Source organism: Marmota monax, unplaced genomic scaffold, assembly GCF_021218885.2.
Source record: "Marmota monax isolate L192 unplaced genomic scaffold, Marmota_monax_Labrador192_F-V1.1 WCK01_AAM20220418_F8-fsc00047, whole genome shotgun sequence".
Classification (NCBI taxonomy): Eukaryota; Metazoa; Chordata; class Mammalia; order Rodentia; family Sciuridae; genus Marmota; species Marmota monax.
The window spans coordinates 2,766,495-2,790,657 of record NW_026692072.1 but is presented as its reverse complement, the minus strand read 5'-3'; the positions used below and the strand labels follow the sequence as shown (position 1 = coordinate 2,790,657).

The 24,163-nt window shown below is 48.7% G+C and overlaps 1 protein-coding gene across 3 annotated transcripts in view; it reads right to left on the bottom strand.

The window, feature by feature from the left end:
- Ldlrad3 (low density lipoprotein receptor class A domain containing 3) overlaps nucleotides 1-23,730 on the bottom strand; it is a 225,660-nt gene extending 201,930 nt beyond the window's left edge. The window contains exon 1 of one of the 3 annotated variants that reach the window (XM_046456100.1): nucleotides 23,631-23,730. In XM_046456100.1, the coding sequence (XP_046312056.1) occupies nucleotides 23,631-23,676 (46 nt within the window). In that variant the 5' untranslated portion in view covers nucleotides 23,677-23,730. Of the gene's footprint in view, nucleotides 1-5,828; nucleotides 6,194-23,336; nucleotides 23,362-23,630 lie in introns of those variants that run through there. The other 2 variants (XM_058583343.1, XM_046456112.2) reach the window with 2 other exon arrangements.
- Nucleotides 23,731-24,163: the final 433 nt, after the last annotated feature.

Genomic DNA, 24,163 nt, shown 5'->3' with positions numbered 1-24,163 from the left:
GTCTCTGCCTCCTGGCATGGTGCCCACAGGTGATCCTCTTCCCCCACATGTGGAGGGGACCTCCTTCTAATCGACAGGATAAGATAAATGTGACCAGATGGCCATACTGTGGTTCCCGCCACACTGGGGTCTTTCTTAAAGCTGACTTGATAAAAAAAGAGGCCCCACTGGGGACTCACAATAACAAGGAACTAGAGCAGCCTCCAGCTGACAGCCAGCAAGACAAGGAGGCCTTTAACCCAGAGGCTGCAAGGAAACCAACTCTGCCAACCACCTTCCTCAGGGCATCTTGATCTTGGCCTCCAGAGAGGTCACTAAGCAGCGCTCAGACTCCTGACCCAGAGACTATGATGATCAAATGTGCGCTGCCTGAACACACGAAGTTTGTGATGATATGGTCACACACCAATCAGATCAGTGAGCAAGAATGGGCCATTCAATGAATGATCAGAACAACGGAGTAGCCACCTGGGAAAAAAGATATCACCAGGTCCCTCACTCACACATAAAACCAAAATAATTCCAAATGGGTGAAAGACTTAAGTAGGAAAAGTAAATCAACGTTGCTTCTTCATATGTAATTTTTAATTTTTTTGTGTATAGATTTTTAGTCACAGGTGGACACAATATCTTTATGTAATTTTGGAGTAAGGAAGGCCTTCCTAACTGTGGTATGAAGTTCAGAAGCCATGAAAAAAAGGACTAATAAATCTGACTACAAAGGGAAAATAGCCTCTGCAACTCGTATCACAAAGGATTGATTTCCTTAATATGTAAGTAGCTCCTACAAATCAATAAGAATATGACTAATTACTCAGCAGAAAAAATAAGGAAAGGCTATAAGCAGCTTGTAGAAAAAAAAACTACAGTGGTTCCTGCTCTTCTTAAAAGATGCTCACTTGTTATAAGAGAAATACAATAGATACCTAGTAGGATCAAAATGTGTGATAACACAGTGGGTTGGAAAGCAGTGGGAAAACTGGCACATTAGGTACTGCTGGTGGGGGGTAAATTCATACAGCTTCCCTAGAGAACAATCAGGCAGCAATCATCCAAATTACAAATGCACTTAACTCCTCAAATCAACGATTCCATGTATTTAGAATGACATATGTATAAAGCCATCAAACAAAATAATGTTTGTCACAGCAAAGATGTGAACCACCTGTCTACTAACAGGAGACTGGTGCAACGATTTGTGGTATATCCTATCACAGAATACTATGGACCCCAAAACCCAGGATGAGGACGTTCTTTCTGTTCTGACAGAGATCTCTGAAATCCACTGAGTAAACAAACAAGCAACCCAAACAGAGCAAGGCTGAGGTGCCCGCAGGAAGGAGATTGGGGGGGCTGGATCAGAGCGAAAGGAGGACTTTTCATCCAGTGTTTGTGTGCATTTTAAATACTGAACCATCTGGTGTATTTCTTTTTTCAAAATAATAAAAATTCCAATCAATAAACACCTCTACTTACAGAACAACATGCGTGCTAGGCTACGAATTCTGCAAAGTTAAACTCAGATTCACACACACACTCATACATGAACAGCTACCACGGGAACCGTGTACACATCAGGGGGCAGTGTCCTCGGAGCTGGAGAACTGGTAACTGCTAACTTGCCAGAGAGGTGAGCAGGAATGAGGGAGGGAACCTCTTCCCTGTTTTCTTTCAGATTTCATAATATTGTATCTACCACAAATTTCTGTTTTTTAAATTTTTTGTATATATATTTTTATATATATACAACACCTTTATTTTATTTTTATGTGGTACTGAGGATGGAAGCCAGTACCTCATGCATGCCAGGCAAGTGCTCCACCACTGAGTCCCAGCCCCAGCTCCTCTACCACCAATTTCAAAACCTCCCATTAAAACAAAAAATGGCCAAGCCCCCGTGGCTCTGGGCCCTCCACTCTCCCTTGGAATCCCACAGCCCACTGATGGTTCCCAGCCTTTCCCCTGCCCAGCCTTGTCCCGATGCATCTCCAAACATTTCCCCGCGGCTCTCTGCTCCGGGCTCTGGTCTTCTCCTTTCTTAGCCTCCTCTGGAAGCACCTTCCCTTACTACCTGGGCTGTGCCGAGCTCAGCAAAGCTCCAGGTCCCCCACACGTGCTCTCCCTGGTGCCCCAGACCCACCTGTCACCCAGACGCTGGAGCTGGCCAGATCTCCACCCCTGCCAGATCTCTCCTCCCAGCTCCTAACACACAATCCCCCTGCCTCAGGCCATCTTCCCACCCTCAGCTCCTTGTCTTCCTCCCTAGGCCACCGGCTCCACCAGCGTCCCTGACACCCGGTGTGTGGAGCCAGCACCCATCAGGCAGGAACCTGGGGTCCTCCTGGATTGCTTCCCTGGCCCGTTCTAGTACCTGATTTCCGGGCCCTGTCTGCTCTACACATGTGAGACGTCCCCACTCACTAATGTCCAGTGTCACTCCATGGCCCCTGCTGCCAGATTCACCTTTCGAGTGTCTGTATTGGCTCCCTAGGGCTGCCCTAACACAGTGCCATAGTCTGGGTCACTTGAACAACAGAACTTTATTGTCTCTCAGTTTGGTGACTGGAAGTCCAAGATCAAGGTGTGGGCAGGGTTGATTTCTCCTGAAGACTGTCTGCTTGGCTTGCAGACAGACGGCCACCTTCTTGCTGTGTCCTCACATGACCTTTGCTCTGTAGGGAACACCCTGGTATCTCTCTACGTGCCCAATTTCCCTCTTCTTAGGAGGACACCAGTTACACAGGATTAGAGCCCTCCCACATGACCTCATTTTACCTGAATAACCTCTACCACCCACACTGGGGATAAAGCCTGGGGTGCTCTACCACTGAGCCACATCCCCAGCCCTTTTTATATTTTATTTTGAGACAGGGTCTTGCTAAGTTGCTGAGGCTGGCCTGGAACTTGCAATCTTCCTGGATTACAGGTGTACGTCACTGCACCCATCCTAAATAGCCTTTAAGAGGCTCTGTCTCCAAACAGAACCACATTCTGCTGGACTGGGGTGAGGGCTTCCACAAATGAATTCTGGGGGGACATAATTCAGCCCATAACAATTCCAAGAGGTGATGTCACTGCCCCCCAGCGTCCCAATGCTCTGGCACCTGCTAACTTCTGTTCCTCCCAGCTGTGGGGTGAGGGTAGCGGCAGGAGCAGAAAGATTAGAAAGAGATGGCTTCCTTTGGTTGTCACCTTCTGCAGCTACAGACTTGGGGCAGGCGGGCTGACTTCTCTAGCATGGGGCTTGGTCCTTGATCACCCCCATTCCTCATGGATGGGGAGAAATGGCATCAAACCTCCACCCCACACTTAGACCAGCTGGGCTGAAAGCAAAGCAGCCCATGTCCCCTCAGCGAACGCAAATGCTCCCCAGGTCACTTAGGGAAACTTCTGAGCGAATCCAGGAACTGGTGCAAATCTGCACTGCAACTGGGCAACCTCCCTCCCTGGGAGGCGACACTGCTCATGAAGGTGTCCTAGATAACTGGCATCAGAAATTTTCCACCTCGCCTGCTCAGTGGTACAGGTGAGAGCACACACTTGGTGGTGGCGACAGGATCTGTCTCCACTCGTGAGCTGAGAGAACTGAGGCAGGAAGCTTAGCCCCCTCTGAGCCTTGATTTGCACATCTGTAAAATGGGGTTAGTGCCCTTCTACATTGTCCTACCGAGATCTTTCCAAGGGCTGCCATAACAATTTCCACCAGAAATCCACAATTTTGCAGTTCTGGAGGCTGGGAATGCAAAGTCCAGGGATTGGCAGGACTGTTGTCCCTCTGAAAGTTCTGGGAGAGAATGATCCCTGGCCTCTCCAGCTTGGGGCTTCTGGTCATCCTTGGCATCCCGTGGCCTGTGTGTACAGCACTCCAGGCTCTTCCTCTGTCTTCAGGTGGTGTCTTCCCTGGGCCTGGGTCTGTATGGCTGCTCTCATTAAAAAGACACCCACGGTGGGCATCAGGGCCACCCTCATGCAGAATGATCATCTTAACCAGTGACACCCGAAAAGGCCCCACACCCAGGTCAGGTGGCATTCACAGGTGCCAGGGGCGAGGGCTTGCGTGAGTCTTTTGGGGAGACACCATTCCAAGTGCCACCCCTACCTGAGAGGACTCGGGAGACGATGGCAGGAAGGCACCCAGGCTGTGGGCCCTTCCCCCACATGGCTGCTTCGCTCCCAGAAGAGCAGGCTCAGCCAACCAGCCGGCATCCTCATGGCCGAGGTGTCGTTAAGGCTTTTAAAACAAACCATCCAGGACTTGCTTGGTACCAAGTCAGTGGTGTCGATATTTTATCAGGGCGTCTCGCTGAGAGACCTCCACCCGTGCACGTGGGCCCCAGTGCCCCGTCCCTGGAGGAGCTCGTTCTGCCAAGAAAGAACCCACGGGCTGCTCTGAAAGCAGAAAAGGGTTGACTCTGGGTGAGCAGCCCTGGTCCCACCACATGGCTGCCCGTCAGAGCAGAAACTTCCAGAAACCAAGCCCAGGAAACGGCACAGGCTACCCTAAGACCAGGAGTCCTTGCTGAGGCTGATCCCGAGCAGCCTCCACACCAGGGCTCCCAGGGGAGTCAGGCGAGCCACTCGGCCAAGGAAGTGATTAATAAATCATGGCCAAAGCCTTTCCCCTCCTCCCGCCGCGTGGAAACCAAACCCCATCCCGGCGATCAGAGCCGCTGCCCACAACCTGAGGATGCCTTTGACTGAGCTCATTAAGTCAAACACGAGCTTCTGCAGAGCGGATTTTCTCCATGGATAATGCCTGAAAATTAGGAAGTTCAGTGGCCTGGAGATCCGGGGACCCATTAACCAGCTAGTCAGTCAGCGCTTCCATCAGAAGAGGAAAACAGGGCTGAAAATCTGAAAACCGGCCTTGGGCAGCTGTTCAAAGGTTCCATTATGAGTGTTCAGGGAAGCCCCCTGGGGTTCACGCCACCGATCCGTGGTGGCCGCAGGAAGAGCCTGGGTGGACAAGGCCGGGGCCAGGGCTAGGAGCCTGGCCACACTTGCATCTGCTGCCCTCTTTCTGAGCCTCAGTTTCCCCAGGGGCAGAAACTCCCAGGTCTATGCCCTCCTCGAGGAAGCCGCACAGACTCCACGGTGCAGCTGGGTTGGGGACACTCGGGGGACACTCCAGATGCACTCTGGGAAAGACGGCTCATCAAATGCAGATCTGTACATGACGGAGGCCACTCTGCCACTGACCAGGAACCGAACCAACCACGATCGTCACAAGGCAACCAACTGCACGAGTTTCAAAGGGAAACACCGCAGCACCTAGACACGTCACTACTGTCACTCCGAATGAATCAAAGTTATTGAGAAAAAGCTGCAGGAGAGCACATCAGTGCCGCCCTAGGGTTAGGGTCCAGGCTGACAACGGCACCACGTGCCAGACTCGGTGTGAACCCCAACTCTGCGACTTGGTTGTGAAGAGATGCAGGCATGGAACACCCAGAGCTCTGGTTTCCCCCTCTGTGAAATGGAGAAATGTTGTCCCTGTGCCCAGAGATATTCTAGGAACATTCAGTGCCACTTCTCACCTAAGGCACACCTGGCAGGTGCTAAAGAAAAAAAAAAAGTAGGTCCACTCCTTTGACCTGTCTCCCCTTCTCCTTTCTCAGGCATTCTTCACTCCGAGACGTCACAGAGGTCTCCCCAGTTCCTCAACACACACCGGAGCCTCCCTGCTCTAGAAACCCGTCCCCTGAAGCCTAACTACCCACACACCTGGACACCACCTGCCCACATCCTCCCACCTGCCCAGAGCCTCCTCCCTCGCATCAGCCTCCGGGTGGAACAGTCTCTACCAGCGACGTCCCCATGTGTCCTACCAGAACACCCTGTCGGTGACGACGCCTTCACTGGTCAGCGACAGGGTAGAAAATGAGGGGCCGGTTAAGAGGGAGCGCTTCCCCGCACTGGCTGCGTTCCACGCAGAGAATGGCCTTGTCTTCTGGGGATGACCTGCCGCTCCACTGTCCTATTAAAACGTGATTTCTTTCATAAGATGGTGGTGAGAGCATAGAGAATAATGCTTTCCTCATGGCCTCATGGATCAAGTAAAAACAAGTGACCCAACGTCAGGAGCTCAACTTCTTGATTTCTCTTATTTTCAGTTTCCATTAGTTTTCTGGTCCACAGTAACCAAGCCTGGGAGCCCAGGGCCCCGGGAATGGGTTTCGCCTCGCTGCCTCCACTTCCTCCCCAGCCCCATTTCTCAACCCTCATTTGCATGCCCAGCTTCTATTCCTGGCCGCTCAAGTGAAACTGCTCTCCAAGGTCTCCAGATCCAGGCCCCACGTGCCTCCAGAGCCTGTGTGGTCCTCAGGCCAGGCCCTGGGGTCTACTCTGCCTCCCCAGGGAGGCTCTGCCCTGCTCATCACCACCCAGCACCAGAGCAGGGGCTGCTGGGAGCGGGAAAAGCCGAGGTTGACAGCCCAGCTCTTGCCCAAGTCCCAGCAAGCTGCTCAGTCTCTCTGAGACTCCGTCTCCTGTGGGGTCAAGTTATGATCTCGAGAGTCCCTGCCTTTTATGGATCTGGAAGGGGTTGGACAAAACCAGGCCTGGGATACAGTAAGTGCCTAATAATGGGAAACACCATTAGCAGGAAGAGTACTCACAGCCAAGTTATGTCCTCTTTCTATCTGCCTCCCTCTGTTTTGTAAGACTCTAGCAGAACTAACATACGGCTGTCAAACGCACACTTGCCCGGCCCTGGGACCATCCCGAGCCATCCTGGAATCCCTCACGCAGCACCTATCATACAGCACCCAGCTCTGACACCTGTGCCCTCATTTCCCCTCTCTTGACAAACTCTGAATTACTTAAGGTCCGGGGGAAACTCTGGACGTACAACCACACCTACCACATCACCTTACACAAGAGTAACAGCAATTGTTCTTTAAAACAAAACAGTGAGACAACCCCAGATAGAAGAGTGCAGTGTGAGGACCTCTCGGAGCCAGTGTTGAATTTCTTCCTAGGACCAGGGTATGCAGGTACACACACACACACACACACACCACAAATACGTTCATCCCCCCAATCTCAGGCAATGCAAGGAGACAGTAGTTAAAAAGGGATTCCAATGGAATTTCAGGCCCTCGTCCTTGATGCTGGCTTCCGGCCCCCCACAGTTCTGACCGCCTGTTCAGTGTATGACTCCACTCCCTTCTCCCTGGCTCTGAGATATTTTTTGATTAAGCCCTTTTTCGATTGAGTCTTTGCCACATTATTTCCATATCTTCACGCAGAGCACCGTTTCTGAGAGGCACCGGTTCTTAATACATTTTATGAAACCAGCCTCTCGCCCTGTTCGGTTCCCCGCCCACACTGAGTTCTTAATCCACCTACTGTCCTTCCTGTGGTGTCCTAGGATGCATGTCCTAGGAGTCTGAAGACATTTCCATTTCTTTCCATTCTGCTCCCACCCTCCACCTCTCCAGTGCACGAAACTGCACGACAGGAGAGGGAACCCTCAGTGTCTTCCCCTAAATATCCTTGGAGAAAGGGCACTTCCTGTGCAAATCTCCAAGGCTCCACAGTAGGAAGGCATTTGAGAGGAGGCACTGCAGAGAGCCCAGGATGCTTTCAGAGCCTCCCAGAGCAGCTAGGAGCCCCCTCACAGCCACATATGAAAAATTATCATGGGACACTTAGTCCTCATGGTGGCCACACAGGTTGGGCCTGTGGGTCATATGACCCTGTTCATCCAAAGTATAAGAAGAATACATTTTTTAAAGGCCATATGAAAACAAAGAGTCACAAAAAAAAATCTAATTTCAAGTTCATGGCTGGTGATTAGAAATTTCAAGACAAAGGTAAATCAACAGTCTTCATCTCTGCTTTAAGACCACAGTAGCAGTTCCTCATTAAAAATATTCTCAACCACTGAGCCACATTCCCAGCCGTTCTTAGTATTTTCCTTAGAGTTAGGGTCTCGGTAAGTTGCTTAAGACTTTATTTAATCGCTAAAGCCAGCTTTGAACTCCTGATCCTCCTGCCTCAGCCTCCTGAATTCTCAGTGCTCTTACAAGCTGTACAAACTGAAGCCAACTGAAGAGTCACTAAGTAGAAACTCACACAGTCATTCAACAAACATTTTCAGAGTACCCACCCCATTGCAGCACTGGGGATTCTGAAATTAATGCCACACCTAACCCTCAAGCCCAGGCTCAGAGCTCGGATTACAAAGCACACAGTGAGTGTTCACAAAGTGTCAGCACTGAGCGAAGCACCCTCCATGTGTAATCTCATCCCCTTGCACCCAAAATGCAATGAGCCTGGGATTAGACTTAACTTTCTTTTGCAGGTACAGCACACCCCTGAGGCACTGGCTTCTGCAACAGACCCAGGGTCACTCAGCCTGGCCTCCAGGTCCTGAGTCTGCCCTGAAACATCACTCCTCCACACCCCTGCTGGAAGCCAAGCAGGACCCCCATTGCTTTGCTGGCTTTCTCACAGTGGGGCACACTTCTTTCAGAGGCCTCCAAGTGCAACCCCAAAATCCACGTAAAAGGAAACCGTACCCCACCCCCCCGCCGCCCTAAGCTCCAGAGTTCAGGCTGGGAAATTCTTGCATAGCCCACACTGCAGCCACCACCTCTAACCTGCCTGTGCTCTGTGGTCTCGGTTTCCACCCGCATATCCACTTCCGGGGCCAGCCTGGCCTCAGCCTACCACATACCCCAGTTAGAAATCAGGGGGAGGCAAAAACTCAAACCACAGCAAGTCACCAGTGTGTACCTTGGGGAAACTAAATCAGAACTCCAATGCCCGAGGTTGGAAGAGATGCGGGGAGACAGGTGTTCTCCTAAACCACCAGTGGAGGATGGGAGTGCCAGGGGGTGGGACCGCCTCCTAGAGACGGCGACAGCACCTGCTCAGGTTGAAAACGCGCAGAGCCTTTGATCAGCAGATCCACTTTGAGAGTGATGATTATCCCAGAGAAAGTCCTGCTGCCGCGAACAGGGTTTTCACTGTCGTGTGGCTATAATAACCTAACCGTCTTGCGGAGAGGAGAATAAACGAACGAGGACATCCACACAGTTGGAATACTCCACCGTTAAAATAAACCACATCTCTGTGTGGCAACGGGATGGACCTCAGGCCTGTAAGACCAAGTGAGAAGTCCGTGCCAAAAATGCAGGCAGCGCGCTAGTTTTCTAAAGCATCACAGTTAAAATGGAATGCACTGGATGTAGGCGCACAGGTCAGTGGTAAAAGATCAAAAACATGGACAGAAAGGATACATACCAGCTTGAGGACAGTGGTGACCTCTAGGGTGGGATAGAAAGGAACGGGATCATGGCAAGTCTTTGACGGCATCAGCGATCCAATTTTCTTTTCAAAAGCAAATCTGAGTTTAAGCGGCACACGTTAAAAACCTAGTAGATCTGTGTTTGGCACATTCGAGTTTGTCACGGTATTCTCAGTTCTTTCGTGATCCTTGAAAAATTCCAGAATTTAAAGTAATTGAAAAGTATACTTTTGAAAGCACTTAGGTTACTTTTAGGATCGTTTAGGGTTTAATGGCCATTCAAATGTAGGGAACACCCATAAATAATTTCAAAACTGGGTGTTACACTCAACATGAAGGAATATAAGGTAGCCGCAGCTGTTTAAAAGCTGAGACTAATTCTGTACCGGGAGGGGAATATGTTAGGGCTGTTTTTAGAAAAGGAGACTCGCTGGCTGGGCTTTGAAGGGTGAATTGGGAGCTTTCCTGAGAAACTGTCTACAGACACAGCCAGACAGCAAACACCCCCCCTAAGGCTGCATTTAGCTGTGGGGAAGGACCAGGCTGGGAGAGAGCATTCCTTCCCAGCCCAGCCGGCCAGACTGTTTGCTAAATACCCAAAAAGAGACAAGGGGCCTCTTGATCTGGACACCAGACCAGGGTGCAGGAGGCCTCATGCTGCCAGGAGGGGCAGGTTGCCATGACACCCTCTTGTAGCGTCCACCAGGGCCTGCGGGCACTGGCAAATGGATGGGAGGAGTCAGGGAAGTTGCTGTTCGGTTTCCAGCCTTTGCCCACCTCAATTCCCAACCCACCGGAAGAGGGAGAGGGTAGAGCGGCTTCTTCTCCACCAACCCTTGAAAACTGCTGCCGTAAAATTCAGAGGAAAAGTGGTGGATTAAAGAGTTTGGAAACGTAAGAGCCAATGCTAGGCGATGGGCTTTGGAACAAAAAGCCATAATGACACCAACAACCAGCCTGGCACCCAGGAGTCCTGACAGAACCCACAGGAGAAGGAGGGGACTCAACCGCAGACTGAGCCCAAATCTCTACCTCGTGGTGTCTGGGGGACACCTACGGCCAAATTTGGCTGAATTTAGAAAAATAAAGAAATGGCAGGCTGTGTCCAAGCCCCATGGCGTGATTTATACTGCCTACACCTTACTAATTTGAACCATTCTGTTTCCTAAGAATCCTCTTTCCATGTAAGGTTTATTCTTCTAGGGCAATTCTGTCTGCTAGGACTTTCTGCAGTGATGGACACGCTCTCCATCTGTGCTATCCAATATGGTAGCCACTCCTGAGCACCTGAAATGGACCCCGTGTGGCTGAGAAACTGAAGTTTTCATTTTAATTTCATCTTAACTAAATTTAACTAACTACAGGTGGCTAGGGGCACCGTGTGACAGAGCATAGGTCTGCAGCCCCCTTCTCATGGCGTGTTCAGCACCTCACGACACTGATGAGGCAGCTCACCCCAGGAGTGAACGTTTTGTCAGCTCCCATGTTGTGCCACTCTAAACAATGAGGCCACAAAGACACCCACAGCTGAACCACTGTGTACATCCTAAACTACTTCCTTAGGAAGTGAAGTTGACAGGTAGAGTTGACAGGTAAATATGTCACTAGGTTCTTCCTACATTTTAATACAACCTGCTCTCGGCAACTGACATGGACAGCATTCTACCTTCTACCAGCTGTTTCCACATCCTGGTGACCATCCTCATGACCAGCCAGGCCAGGTAACACCACCCCCAAGGTACAGGCAAGGACATGATCCATGAGAATGCTTGTCCCTGGCTTGACTGGGTTGGCTTAGTTTCAGTGAATGACACACCACATACACAAAGATGGTTCCACAAGACCATGAGAGAGCGGAGAGATTTCCAGAGCCCAGTGACATGGACAGAGTACAACACATCACTCACCTGTCTGTGGTGGTGCTGGTATAAACAAACCCACAGGCCTGCACGTCACATACTGTATGGCAGACACACGATCAAGTACATCATCCCTGATGATGCCGACCAACGACTATGGGACACCACAGTCCCGTGGCTTAATGACCGGGGTACATGTTGAGGAACACGCTGTTCTGTGACCATCAGAGTGTACTTACACAAACCAAGATGGCTCTCAGGCCACGAGGTGATATGATTAATAGGGGGACCACTGCTGACTGAAATCTCACTGGGCAGTACATATCTGTACTATACCTTCTAACCTGTGTTTAAATGTTCTCCTCCTCCTTATGCACTAAATATTAAACACCTTTCTGTAAAACAGTATGCAGTGTTACACCCTCAGCAGCCTCCCACATGTCAAGTTACCGAATTCCTGACTACATCAGGAAACCCATCCAGTAACCCTCCCTTTCTGAGCCTGCCTGAGCTCTCTGTTCTGTTTGCATGCAACCCACCGACAGAGCCTTTCTCAGAACTCACCCCGTCATGAAGCAGCGCATGGCTCTATTTGTTCTCCCAGATTAATTTAATACAGAAAAATACTTATGCTATATTCATAAGTGATAAAAACAGACGTAAAATTATAGGCCATGTATGATCAAAACTACAAAAATCCAATACAACAGTAAACCAATATGTGAACAACCTCTGCGTTAGGCTACAAGTTAACGTGATTCTTTTATCCAAATTTTTATTGTACCTCTCATTACTACTAACAAATGACTAGCAGTTAGTGAGCAATGGTAAAAGCTAAGTGGCTCACATACAGTATCACATTTAAAATAGCTCTAAGGGATAAGGACCATCATTATCCCTACTGACCCATGAAGATGTAGAGGATTGGAAATGTTTGAGAAAGCTGCCCAAGGTCAAGGTGGGAGCTGGAATCTGAAGCCTGCCTGATCCATGCTAAAGCCTATGTTATCTGCCACCATGTCAGTCTCCTCCAACTTTACTGTGTTCCCCTGTCACTTGGGGATCTTGTTAAAATGCAGATTCTGATTCAGGAGATGCTGATGCTGTTGGTGGGTAGCCCACACAGCTCTCCAACCAATCCACACTCTATAATCTTAAAAACAAAACACACAAAAAAACAAAACACTCTACTTAGCTAGGAAATTGATTTCTAATAATCTAAATAATGTCAATGCTTAATAATAGAGAAGACCAAAAACAGACTTTCCTTCTCCAAGCCCTTCTTTCCCAACCATATATGAAGGCCCCGAGGGCTCCTGCCGGTTCCCACTAGCAGATCCACCCCTGGGCAGCCACTGGTTTCAGGCTGACCACACTCAACTCCACGCTTCATCAACCCCCTCATCTCATCAGCAGGGAGGATTTTATCCCCAAGGCTTCCCTGAACCAATTCCTTGCAGATCCAGAGAACAGGTGCATGGGGGAAAGACCCCTGGGGGCTCCCAGAGGAACCAGCCAGTTCCACTCCACACTCTCAACTGTAGACACATCAGTACCCTTTAGATCCCAGCATTTCTCTGTTCCCACAAGCCTTAAAAAATAAAAAAGCATTAAAACTATATTCTCTAAATACTTTAACCTTTAATTAGCATTAGCTAATTGTACACTTAAAGAACCTTCGACACTTCTATCATATTCACGATTCTTCCTGTCTGGTATGTGGGATGATCAGATGTTTGTTGTTTAATGAACCGTTTGCCATTTGCGATAACCCTGTTTATCTATATTAATGCTTAATGCTACGAAATTACTTATCTGATACCATGAAAGTAGCCTTTGTATAATAAGATTTTATTTTCCTAACTTTGCGTTCTCTTTACGTCTCTTGGTGTTTACTATGCCTCCCCAAAGAAACAGATAAATGTGGGTGGTTTTTTTTTTTAAATAAGGGTTAATGACATTTCGTTTTGCATTTAGTGTTATAATTGATGTATTTATATCACCCTCCATTTCCCTGAAAGATTGTATTTATTGATGTGCTTCCTTCCCGAAATCCATTTGTGCAGGTACACCAGCAAATTTTTATTTCCTTTTAAACTTGAGCAGAAGAATAAGTTCATTACTCTTCAATGTTTTAACGCTGGCATTTTATAAAACAGAACTATTTTCATTTTTCCTCCTAGTAAGTTCTTCCATTCACTCGGTCAACTATGTAAACTCCCTTCAAGTGGAATCAAGGTGCTCAGCCGTTTTCATTACGCTGTCAGAAACCTTCTTTATACGCCACATGTTAGCCTCATAATGTACCATCTAATTTATCACCCCATTTACAATTGCTATAATCCATTTCCCTCTCAAGGGCCTCTTTTTCTTTGTCTTTTTAAGCCAAGCATATCTCTTATAAAGATCTTTACAGGTCTTTGAAGATCAATGAGATTGTTCTAAAACCTAGAAGTGAGCAACACTTTGTCACCCGAGGGCAAAGTTAGCTTAGGTCAGGTAAATTTCATTCACCCAGGCTGTCTGACTCTGTCCTCAAGTCCTATTCTTCTTCAAAGTCACTCTCCCATGAGTAGCTAACCTCCATTGCTTCCTCCAGGAAACCTACAGGAAACCCTATTGTGTGGCTGACTCGATGCCAAACACTAAATCAGGTGAGGAGGCAGACATCAAAGGACACAAGAGACTCCACCTGCGTCAGGAACTTCCATCACAGGAGAAAGGAGAAGACAGCCTTTTTCTGTCCAGGATTGTTGCACTTCCTAGGTCCTTTCAAAAGATACTGATATGGCCCACCATTTCTGGGAGGTGATCTGTTTCCTGAATATATATTCCAACTTTTGATCATCTCTTTGCGCTGGTATGTTCAGTGTTCAAAAAAATGAACAACCTCTTTATCTCTTTATATATTCAACATCCGTTAGCTTTTCTTGCACAGTCATTATCATTGACTTGGGTCACATAAATGCATTTGGAAAACTCCAGATCTTTATCCTACCACATCACTGCTGCCTTCCACGGGCGCCACCAATGGCTGCAGTCTCTCAGTCACATCTGCAGGATTAGTTCCCTCTTTCACTGACACAGAATGTTCCACAGGCAAAAGTCATTGTTTACAGGGTTATCCCTTTGACAGCACTTAGCATCAATTCGTAGCAGTTCTAGTTCATTCCCTGCCAGCTGGGCTCACAAGTTAGTATCATACTTTTTTTTTTTTTTTTTGGATGGGGGATTGAACTCAGGGACATTTGACCTCGAAGCCACATCCCCAGTCCTATTTTGTATTTTACTTAGAGACAGGATCTCACTGAGTTGCTTAGCACCTCGCTTTTTGCTGAGGCTGGCTTTGAACTCGTGCCTCAGCCTCCTGAGCTGCTGGGATTACAGGCATGAGCTACCCACTGCACCTGTCCACTATACTTTTTAATCAAACTTATGATGATGCGTTTATACATGTGTTTTTGGAATCCCTTATGCAGTTTTGTTCTGGTTTCTCTTCCTTAGCAGCAACCATTTTTATGGCTTCAGTCCTGACGAAATGAAAACCCTGTGTTGTTAATCACTCTTCCATCTTCCCCAAACTCCCTCATCTTATAGTTAAAAAAAAAAAAAAAAAAGTTAAGTTTAGAACTTTCCAAACCATCAAGAGGCTTCTCTAACTATGGAATTTCAAGTGTGGCCAGGGCTCATTTTTCAGCCATTTCCAATTAGTTTAACGACTCCCAGAGAACACTGCTGTGTTTCAAGGCTAAGTCTGAAGGGAAATGCTCCAGCGATGCCATCAAAGACCATGCGCTTCGGACGCCCCCAACGCCAACCTCCCTGGGCCTTGTAATAAGGAGCCGGGATTTTTAACTCAATAAAATTAAACACCTTTTGTGCTTTCGTTTCTCTGTGCCAACACACACACACTAGTGTCCCACTGCCACCTGGAGCACTGGCACCTAGGGTTTGCGAGTCTTCTAAATCAAGTTATTCATAAATTCCACATCCCTCCGGCTTCCGGATGCCAAAGGCCTGTTCCAGAGTAAGCTAAATGGCTGCTCTCCGTCTTTGTGGCCGGTCTCCAGGAAGGAGACAGCCCCGTCTGCACACTGTGCTGCCTGTCAAAAATCACACTTGGACTTGGGTGCCAGCAAATGCGCCCACATTATCACCAGTCTCCTGATATCACAATGACTCATGAAAAGGAGAGTCTAGTTCCCAGTTCTCTGGAGAAATTCTGGGGTTCACTCCAGTGTGCCCATGGTGAATGACACTTGCTAGATGAGGAGTAATACTTCCCCACCAGGTACCACTGCCCACAAGAGCTCTCTGCTTTGAGGTATCAAGACAGGACGTGAAGCCCAGCGTCATCTTCAAGCTCTGCCTGAAATGCTTGCCTGCCCCAACACCTTTCATCAGATGGCAAAAACTTACCCCATGCAAGCTTCAGCTCAGGGTCAAAAAGGAATTTTTTTTAAGATTTTTAAATTTCTCTTTTTATATGAGGCATTATCATCCGCACTCTTAATTTTGCTTTAAAAATCTATTTCTAGACTTTGGAAACAGTGGGTCCTTCTCTATGGCACCCAGTACTCTTTGAGAAACATACTGACTACCAATAAATGGCTTTCGATTGCTCATTCCAACGAAATATTTCCATGAAAGGGGAAGAAAATTCTCTCCATCATTAATATATTCAAAGGCAATTCTTGTGGTGCTAAATAATTGGTTTATTGATGTTACTGTTTCTTTTAATAAATCAAGCCTCTGCAAAGGCCAATTTAAATGCCCATAAGGATAAGTTCTCCACATAGGGGGAATGGCAGAAAACCATTCTCAATCTACCAAAGATAGGCCACCGGAATAAAGTCAATTTTGGATCCCCCCCACTCCAATGGCTCTCTAACAGATCACTGCATCTCACTCAATACATCAATATGACAGCAGTATCCAATGGTGGAATTCTCTAGAACAATCCAGACAATACGCTTCCTCTTCTAACAACAAGAAACAACAAAGCAACAGAGCCAGCGGTTAAAAGCACAGATTTCAGGTTGTGCAGATGCAAGCACCAACTATGCAGCCACTGGTACTTGCTGAGGACTTGGGGAAAAAGCCTTCACCTTTTAGTTTCCTCATCTGCAAGATGGCAGAGCACTTGACCAGTTGAGTAAACTACATATCCCAGAAAGATGTTATTAAAGCTGCTTTCAAAAGAATGGAGATTCAGAAAAGCTAAAAGAAAGACAGCTAAGAAGACTCGCCTTTGATATTAACATCACCCACATCCAGATGTGCCTAATGGCCAACAGCATCTTCTGCCAGCACAGGGCAGAAGCTGCGTTACTGGTCACTGGTGGGGCTTGGGTGGACCTGGTCACAGCCATTTCTGTGTTATCACTTCTGTCAAGTTGGGAACACTGTTTGGCTGCCCTGGCTGGACACACTGCTGTTTAGAATGTCTACTTAAGGATGATGCTTAAATACGGCATGGAAATGAAAAATCACTGTGTAGGAAAATGGTCAACTTGATAATAGTGAAATAAATATCTATGACTGGATGAGTACAACTCCACCTCTTCTCGAAAAGCAGGAGCCAAGCACTGTAAGAGACCTAAAAGAGAAAGATACAAAGAGCTACGCTGTACCGCTGCTATTCCTGCCTCAGAAACACGCACGAGATAGAGACAGAAGGTGCACCATGCATGAGCCGAGCAGAACAGGCAAAGGTGAGAAACTGCTAAGTGCTCTGGAGTAACAGAGATATCTGAAAAACAGGGGCAGGTGACCCAGCCCTGTGGCTCAAGGAACAACTGATGAAATACAACAGTTCAGTTAAAAAAAAAACTACCACTGTGGACAGGTATGAGCTGATTGAATTATGACCCTCAATGTGCGTGTGTATTTACACATCCATCCATCTGAAGGCTGAAGTGAGATAGTGAGATAGATAGATAGATAGATAGATAGAAGGAGGGATGGATAAAAGAGGAGAGAAGTGTAAAAGGAAGAGAAAGTAAGATTTGTAATATTTTATCATCCTTTCTTCTGTTTTGTTTCAATTCTGTATAATGAGCGGGTACTCAGTGTACTATTTTGGTGGTGTTTTTAATTTGAGAAGATTACAACAAAATAATACCTGTACAGTGCTTGGCACTCTGCCAAACAGAGCAAACCTTCACTGAGAAGCGAGAAATGTGACACATACATTGAACACAGGATCCCAGCCCCCAAGAAGTGCACAATCTAGTGGGATCTGCACTAAGAGAGGTAAGAGCTTGTGTGTTTGTGTGTGTGTGTGTGTGTGTGTGTGTGTGTGTGTAAACCAGGGTAATACAGTCATCCTTCTGTATCTACCTGCAGGTTCCACACCTGTGGATTCAACCAACCACAGATCAAAATTATTGGGGAAAAAATTTCATCTGTACTGTACATATACAGACTTTTCTTGTCATTTTTCCCGAAAAAACATAGTGTTTATACACAGCATTTACATTGTGTTAGACATCATAGAGTCACGTAGAGATGATTTAAAGTATACGGGATAACGCACCTAGATTCTATGCAAATACCGTATCACTTTACACAAGGGAACGTGAGCATTCGTGGATTTTGGTATCCAAGGCAGATCCTGGAACCAATTCTCAAAGTAATGATGGGTGATGACTGTATACATACATACATAACATGTCTGACCATAAGTTAAAGAAGGCTGTCGTCCACATGCCACAGAAGAAATTACTCAAATCTCAGAAGTCTCAAGTCAGAAGACTTTCAGAATACCAACACACATACCTGGACATTTTATCTGGAAAGTTAAAGCAGCAAGCTAGGACCTGTGTTATCAGCTCCGGAACCTGTTCAAAAATGATGTATGGACTGAAAATCTGCAAACACCGGGGATCCATATGTACCGGGAATTGTGACATCTGTGTAGCTCTGTTCCCATCAAGGTCCTCAAGATTCTCACATTTAGAAATTCCTTCAAGGTACAGGGGTGGAGGGGGTGGGAAGCACCTCTACAATCCCCAGATAACCATAAAAGCCAGTAAACAATCTCACACCCATCAGTGGATCACTGGGTTCTTCCAGGGCAAAGATCAGGCTCTGCACAGGTTTGCACTTCTAGAGCACAACACAGGGCCTGGGTGGGGCAGAGCTGGTATCACACCAGAAGCAAGAGGGTTTAAGAAGAATTTTCAGCCAGGCCTGGTGGCACATGCCTGTAATCCCAGCGGCTCCGGAGGCTGAGGCAGGAGTTCAAAGCCAGCTTGCAACAACAAGGCACTAAGCAACTCAATGAGCCCCTGCTGGGGATGTGGCTCAGAGGTCCAGTACCCCTGAGATCAATCAACCAGTAACTGCCCCCCCCCCAAAAAAAGAATTTTCTAGTTACTCAAAAACAAAAAGGATAATGATAACCACATGTTTGGGAAGCCAGAGCTCCTCTTCAGAGAAGGCTTTTGGAAAGAGGCAAAGGCACCTGAACTGAGACCATGTTCCCCTCTTCCCATGAAGCCCAACGTCCCCCTCTGGGTCCTGCCTTGGGTTGACCTGCAAATTCATGCCCAAAGATGAAGGCGGCAGAGAAGAGAAAAGGAAGAGGAAAAAACTCAAGGAAGCCTGGGAGAGAACAAAGGCAGTGACCGCTGGAGGGCCCTGCGTCTTCGAGGAACCCAAGAGTTACAAAACAACACTTCAAAAAGACTTTAGAGACCGGAAGAGGAAAACGTCGAAAACCCAGCTTGCCGCTGGTGGGGACGACTTTCCCGCCACCTGCAGAACCCCGGCCTCCTACAGCCTTCTGATGACCTGGAAGAGGAATCCGCAGGGAAAGAACAATCACTGCTCTGTGGAGCCAAGGAAGGGGAACTTCCCAGGGAAAGATTTCAACACTCCAACTCCCAAGGCAAACTCTCAGGTAGCCTGTTCTCCTCTGGCCCCAGGCTGCGAGAACTTCCCAAGTTTAACATTCCGGGAGCCAGGTGGCTTCAGATGGCAGTGGCCACCTGCCTGTTACCTCTTTCCCAGCACATGTCTCTCTCAAGGGAACCAAACTGCAGGCAAAAATTCCAGAAGTTTTCACTACAGTACAAGGGAGAGCGGGGGGTGGGTGCTGAGGGCATTTCTAGTTAAGAATGTGTTTTCACCCTGAACTTGTGTGGCTGCAGATACAAAGCAAAGGCCTGATGGCCCCTTGGGAGTAGAGCACTATGTTGACCCACTGCACCCAGAAGGCAGTTTTAAGGACAGGCAGCAATGAATAGCAAGGAGGCTTGCCCCCACCATATGAGGGATTCTCAACCAGGGGTGAGATGGCAATGTCTGGGGACAATCTTGGTGGTCAAAACTGCAGGGAAGCAGGACTGCTATTGGCATCTAGAACCAGTGATGCTGGAGGAAATCCTACAATGCCCAGGCTGGCCCCACAGCAGGAACTCTGTAGTCCTAAATGTCAGCAGTTCCAAGGCTGAAAAACCCCACACTAGACGAACCCCCCCTCCCCGGCTCCTGCCACCATCGAAACAAATCCAACAATCCTACCTCAAAAGAAAACTTGCTGTCCCTCGGACTGAGCAGCTACCTTACCCGGGAGTCCACTTCTGGTAAGCAATATTCACCATCAAGCATCAAGCACCATCTTCAAAGTATCTGGCTGATCTCCTAAACACACTCATTTAAGGATACTCCCCAGTACCCAAGTGAGTAGATTCTTTTGAATCCAATGGAAGAAAGGAACGTGCACACACACGCAGGAGCCACCATCTCTTAAAAAATAATCTCCCTGGGTGTCAGGTAAAGGCACTGACCAAAAATAAAACTAAATAAATAAATAAATCAAACTACAGTTAGAATGGCTCAGACAGCTCCAACATAGTTCACAGAGAGAAAGAGAGAGAGAGAAACTTGATGAAAACCAAAAAATACATTTGTCCCTGGAGCCTTCCCATAGCTAAAAACAGTTCTGTTGCTCTAAGATGCTTCCATGGCATATAGTTATCTTTGATATTTATGTATAAAATGTAATAAACATATAACAAACGGAGAAATACCAATAGAGAGTTTGATGAATAAAAATGACCCCCTATGTAAGCACCACTGGGGTCCAGCAAGGGGACCTGGCGTGCAGTGTCTTTCCTCCGGGCTTTCCAACCATGGACACAGAAGAGAGCCCTCAGTTATTCTGACCAAGTTCCAACATGACTCAAGGACTGAGATTTATTTTATGTTCTTGCCATGCATACCAACATGTCCTCTGGAGAAAGCTTAGGCCTCAGTTGAATGTGTTCAGAGCAGCGACCTCAAAATGACCAGATTTGGGAGGACGGTGAGGACCATGTTAATTCATAAAGGCCTCTAGAAGACCAGGCCAGCAGAACCACACTGGAATCCTGGGAATGGTGGGGAAAGACCAGGTGGGGCCCAGAGAAGCCAGAGGAGTTAAAATCTAACTCAGCACTCACCTTCCCGTGGTGCTCTGGGAGTTATTGATTGCTCCAGAACCATCAAACATAGATAGTCCTGCTACGTGACCTCAGTGCAAAAACTCAGCAAGACAGTGTGTTTATGGTGGCAAGCAGAGCTTCTCACACACGGGAGATGCACCAAAAATACTGGGTTCCCTTTTCTCCCTTGCCCACGCAAACAGGCAAAGTTATAAAGGTCAGGACTTTCCAGTGAAATCATTTCATTATAAATATTCCTGATGCCTCAAAGTCTCTTAAGATGTTTTGGGAAGGTGACAATGCAAGCCCCCTGTCCACTTATCCTGTTCCAGACCCAGAATTTTACCACCCCACCCTCTCCTACTCACATCCCTGTCCCTCCCCCAACCTATGGCACAGCAAATGGCCCAGTGGGCTATCAGGAAAAAACACCTCACACCCCACTAGGAAGGCCCCGTCACACCTCTTTGAAGATGAAAAGCAGCAAGGTGTGTTTATTTGTACTCTGGGTGCACAGTCTCATCTACCCGGGTTGGGCTGTGCTGGGCCTTGTAACTACTTAGCTAGTTAAAAACTAAATCAAAATGACCCCTCATGCCATTAAGCGGCTCTTTCCAGGAGAAAAGGTCAATACCCACACTCCCGGGAGCACACACAGGGGGGGGGGGGGGGGGAAAGGGAGCCTTTTCACTGACAGAAGGGAAATGTCAGGGAGACTTGGCAAAGGTCACCCAGGAGGAGGCCGCCCATCCATCTGGCATGGCCACCATTAGAAATGGCTCGAGGCACACACTTAAACCCACCAAGTCCACACACATGCAGGAAAACTAGACATCAGACACTGTGACTGGGGCTGAGCTCTCTAGCAGGATACATTAAAATATAATAACCAAAATCAATGTTTCATTTCCCTAACACAAACAATTAAAACAAAGGAAGAAACAAACACACACACACACACACACACACACACAGACTATGCAAGTGTCTGAGAAGGTTCCTGAACAACAAAGGGTTCTAAATTGCTCCTGGAATGCATGTGGCCTTCCAGCCTCACAAAGACCCAGGGCTCAGACTAGGGCTCAACTTTGACCTCAACTTTCTTTTTACAGACTCTCAAAAGGAGGCAAAAATCCAAAGTCTGGCTTTTACAATCTCTCTTGTTTTATCAAATTCTCAGAAGAGCACTGAAGTATATGAGATAGGTTAGGGTATCTCGTCTGGCTATGAACCCCAACATTGGGAAAAATGACCAGCCCTGCTTCTGGCAACATGTGGGTCAAAATGGAACTCATGTTTAAAAGATGATGCTTAAAGTAAAATGAAAAATGCACACTCCAACCCACCTAGACGTTTCCTGTAAAATAGCAACCACACAGGTAATGCAGAGCCCACAGATAATGGACAACCTCCACCAAGGGACAGTTGGGCTGTTCCTTCCCTCCCCCTAGTACCCTCCCACTACAACTCTTTTATTTATTTTAGCTCTGTGCTATATGTACACACATACTACATAATCACTGCTGCCCAGGGAGGGACACAATTAACTTCCCAATGTTTTCTAGAGACATAGATTCAACTCAAGCAACCCAGTACCAACTGGAGAGGCAACAAATAACAGTGTCCACTGACACACAAGCTATACACACAGGAGAGTCCAGACTGTCCTTTGGTATTATCAAGAGATACGCCACAGCTGTGAGAATCAAGTATATGAATCCAGGCCTGTCTTCATATCTGAGATGCCCTGGAAATGGGTCTGATCTAATGGCCTCCAAATAATTCACACCTGCTGGCAGATGCCCAACACCCCTCAGAACTCTTTCCTCAGAGTGGCCAATAGCTCAGGAAAAACAGGGCACATTGACCCAAATCTGGTTTTAACCCACAGCAGCCACAGGAGGTCCAGCCCCTCACTGGAAGTGGAATAAACCCGCAGATGTCTAAATGGAGTCTCAGAGGAGTGGGGATGATGTCACAGGTGTGGGGCGGGGGTTCCAGGGCTGCCCAGCAGATTCTGATGATGGTCAGAGCCCAGGACTGCTAGGAAAGGCGCAGACTTCCCTTCAAAGCACTTACATCTCCAAGGGACAGCTCAGAATAGAGTGTCTTCCCCAACCAGCACATCACCACACACATCTCAACAGGCAAGTTGCTAGAAGCATTTGGTAAAAATCACATAAATTAGAGATGAGGATGGTACAAATGCTGGACGAGCAGATTTCTGCTTAAGAAAACTCCTGGGCCCTGTCACCCACTTTCCGGGCATCAGCTGCTCAGACATAAACATCAGGGGGCCAAAAGCGGGCGGGGCACCGAGGAGGGGCCGCTGACAGCTGAGGCAGGCGGGCAGGGGCTGAGGAGGAAGGGCTCCAAGCTGGAATTCGGAGCGTGCCCACATCAGCAGAAAAGTTCCTGGGAACAGCACGCTATCTGGGAGGAAAAGAGGCTCGCGGCTCTCCCGGCCAGAGCCCCGGGGGCAGAGGACTTAAATAAAGGTCGGGTTCCCAGGGTGAGTGGAGAGAACTAATAATTCCCAGGTCCGGCCCTGCTTCATCTCACTCGGCCCAAACCAAACACGGTCCCATGGAGGAGAGGGAGGAAGCGGCGATGGCCCGCGCGCGGTGCAAGTGGGTAGACTGAGGCACCGGTCCACGCCGGCGACTTCGGGAGAGGCCCTGGGGAGGGCAGTGCGGCACCGAGTGCCCGGGCGACGGGGAAGACGCGATCAGGGCAGAGTTCTCCCTTCCCCTCCCCTCCTCCGCTCCCCAACACACACGACACACTCACAGACACACTCGAGCTACGCCCAATCCGGGCGGCCGCCGGGCTCCCAGCGTGGGGCTGCACACAAAGCCCCGCCCGCGTACACCGACACACGCCACCCGGCGCGCTCGCCCACACAATAGCACCGAGCGCACCCCGCGCGGCCCCTCGGCGGGGTCCCGGCCAGCTCGGCGCCGGGGTCCGCCCTCCGCGCACACCCACGCCCGCAGCCACGGCCCGCGCGCGGGGAGGCGACGCGATCGCGGCCGGCCACCGGCCCGCGCCCCGCGGCAACTTCGCCGCGCGCCCCCCACTCACCCGCGGCGCTGCTCAGCAGCAGGCACAGCGGCCCCAGCAGCCACATGGCGAGGCCGCCGCTCCCGCTGCCCGGCGCCGTCGCTGCCCCCGCGGCCTCGGCGCTGACCCCGCCCCTCGCGCCGGCCCCGCCCTCTGCCGGCCCGCCCCCCGCCCCTCCGGCCAGGCTCCCAGAAGTTTTGCCAGCGCCGGGCTGCGCGTCGCAGCCCGCGTCCCGCCCGGTGTCCCCTCTCCAAGGGGCCGCGGAAGGGGCCCCGTAGGGTCCGACCTTTCGCTGCTCGCTGCCTCCGCCGTCTCATTGCGGGTACCTCCCAACTGGCCTGGCTCTGCGCTCTGCTCGGGTTTCTCCCCCTTTCCTCCTCTTTTTTCCCTACATCTTCCGAGGATGCGGTGCTCGCCATCTCCCCAGACCCTCAACTTGAGTTCTTTACTCAACTACAAAAGAAGTGCACTCCAGGGAGGAAAAGAAAAAGTTGGAACAAAGAGCCAGTGCTTCTGAGAAAATATGTAGTTTATTTTTAGTAGCGGGTGTGGAA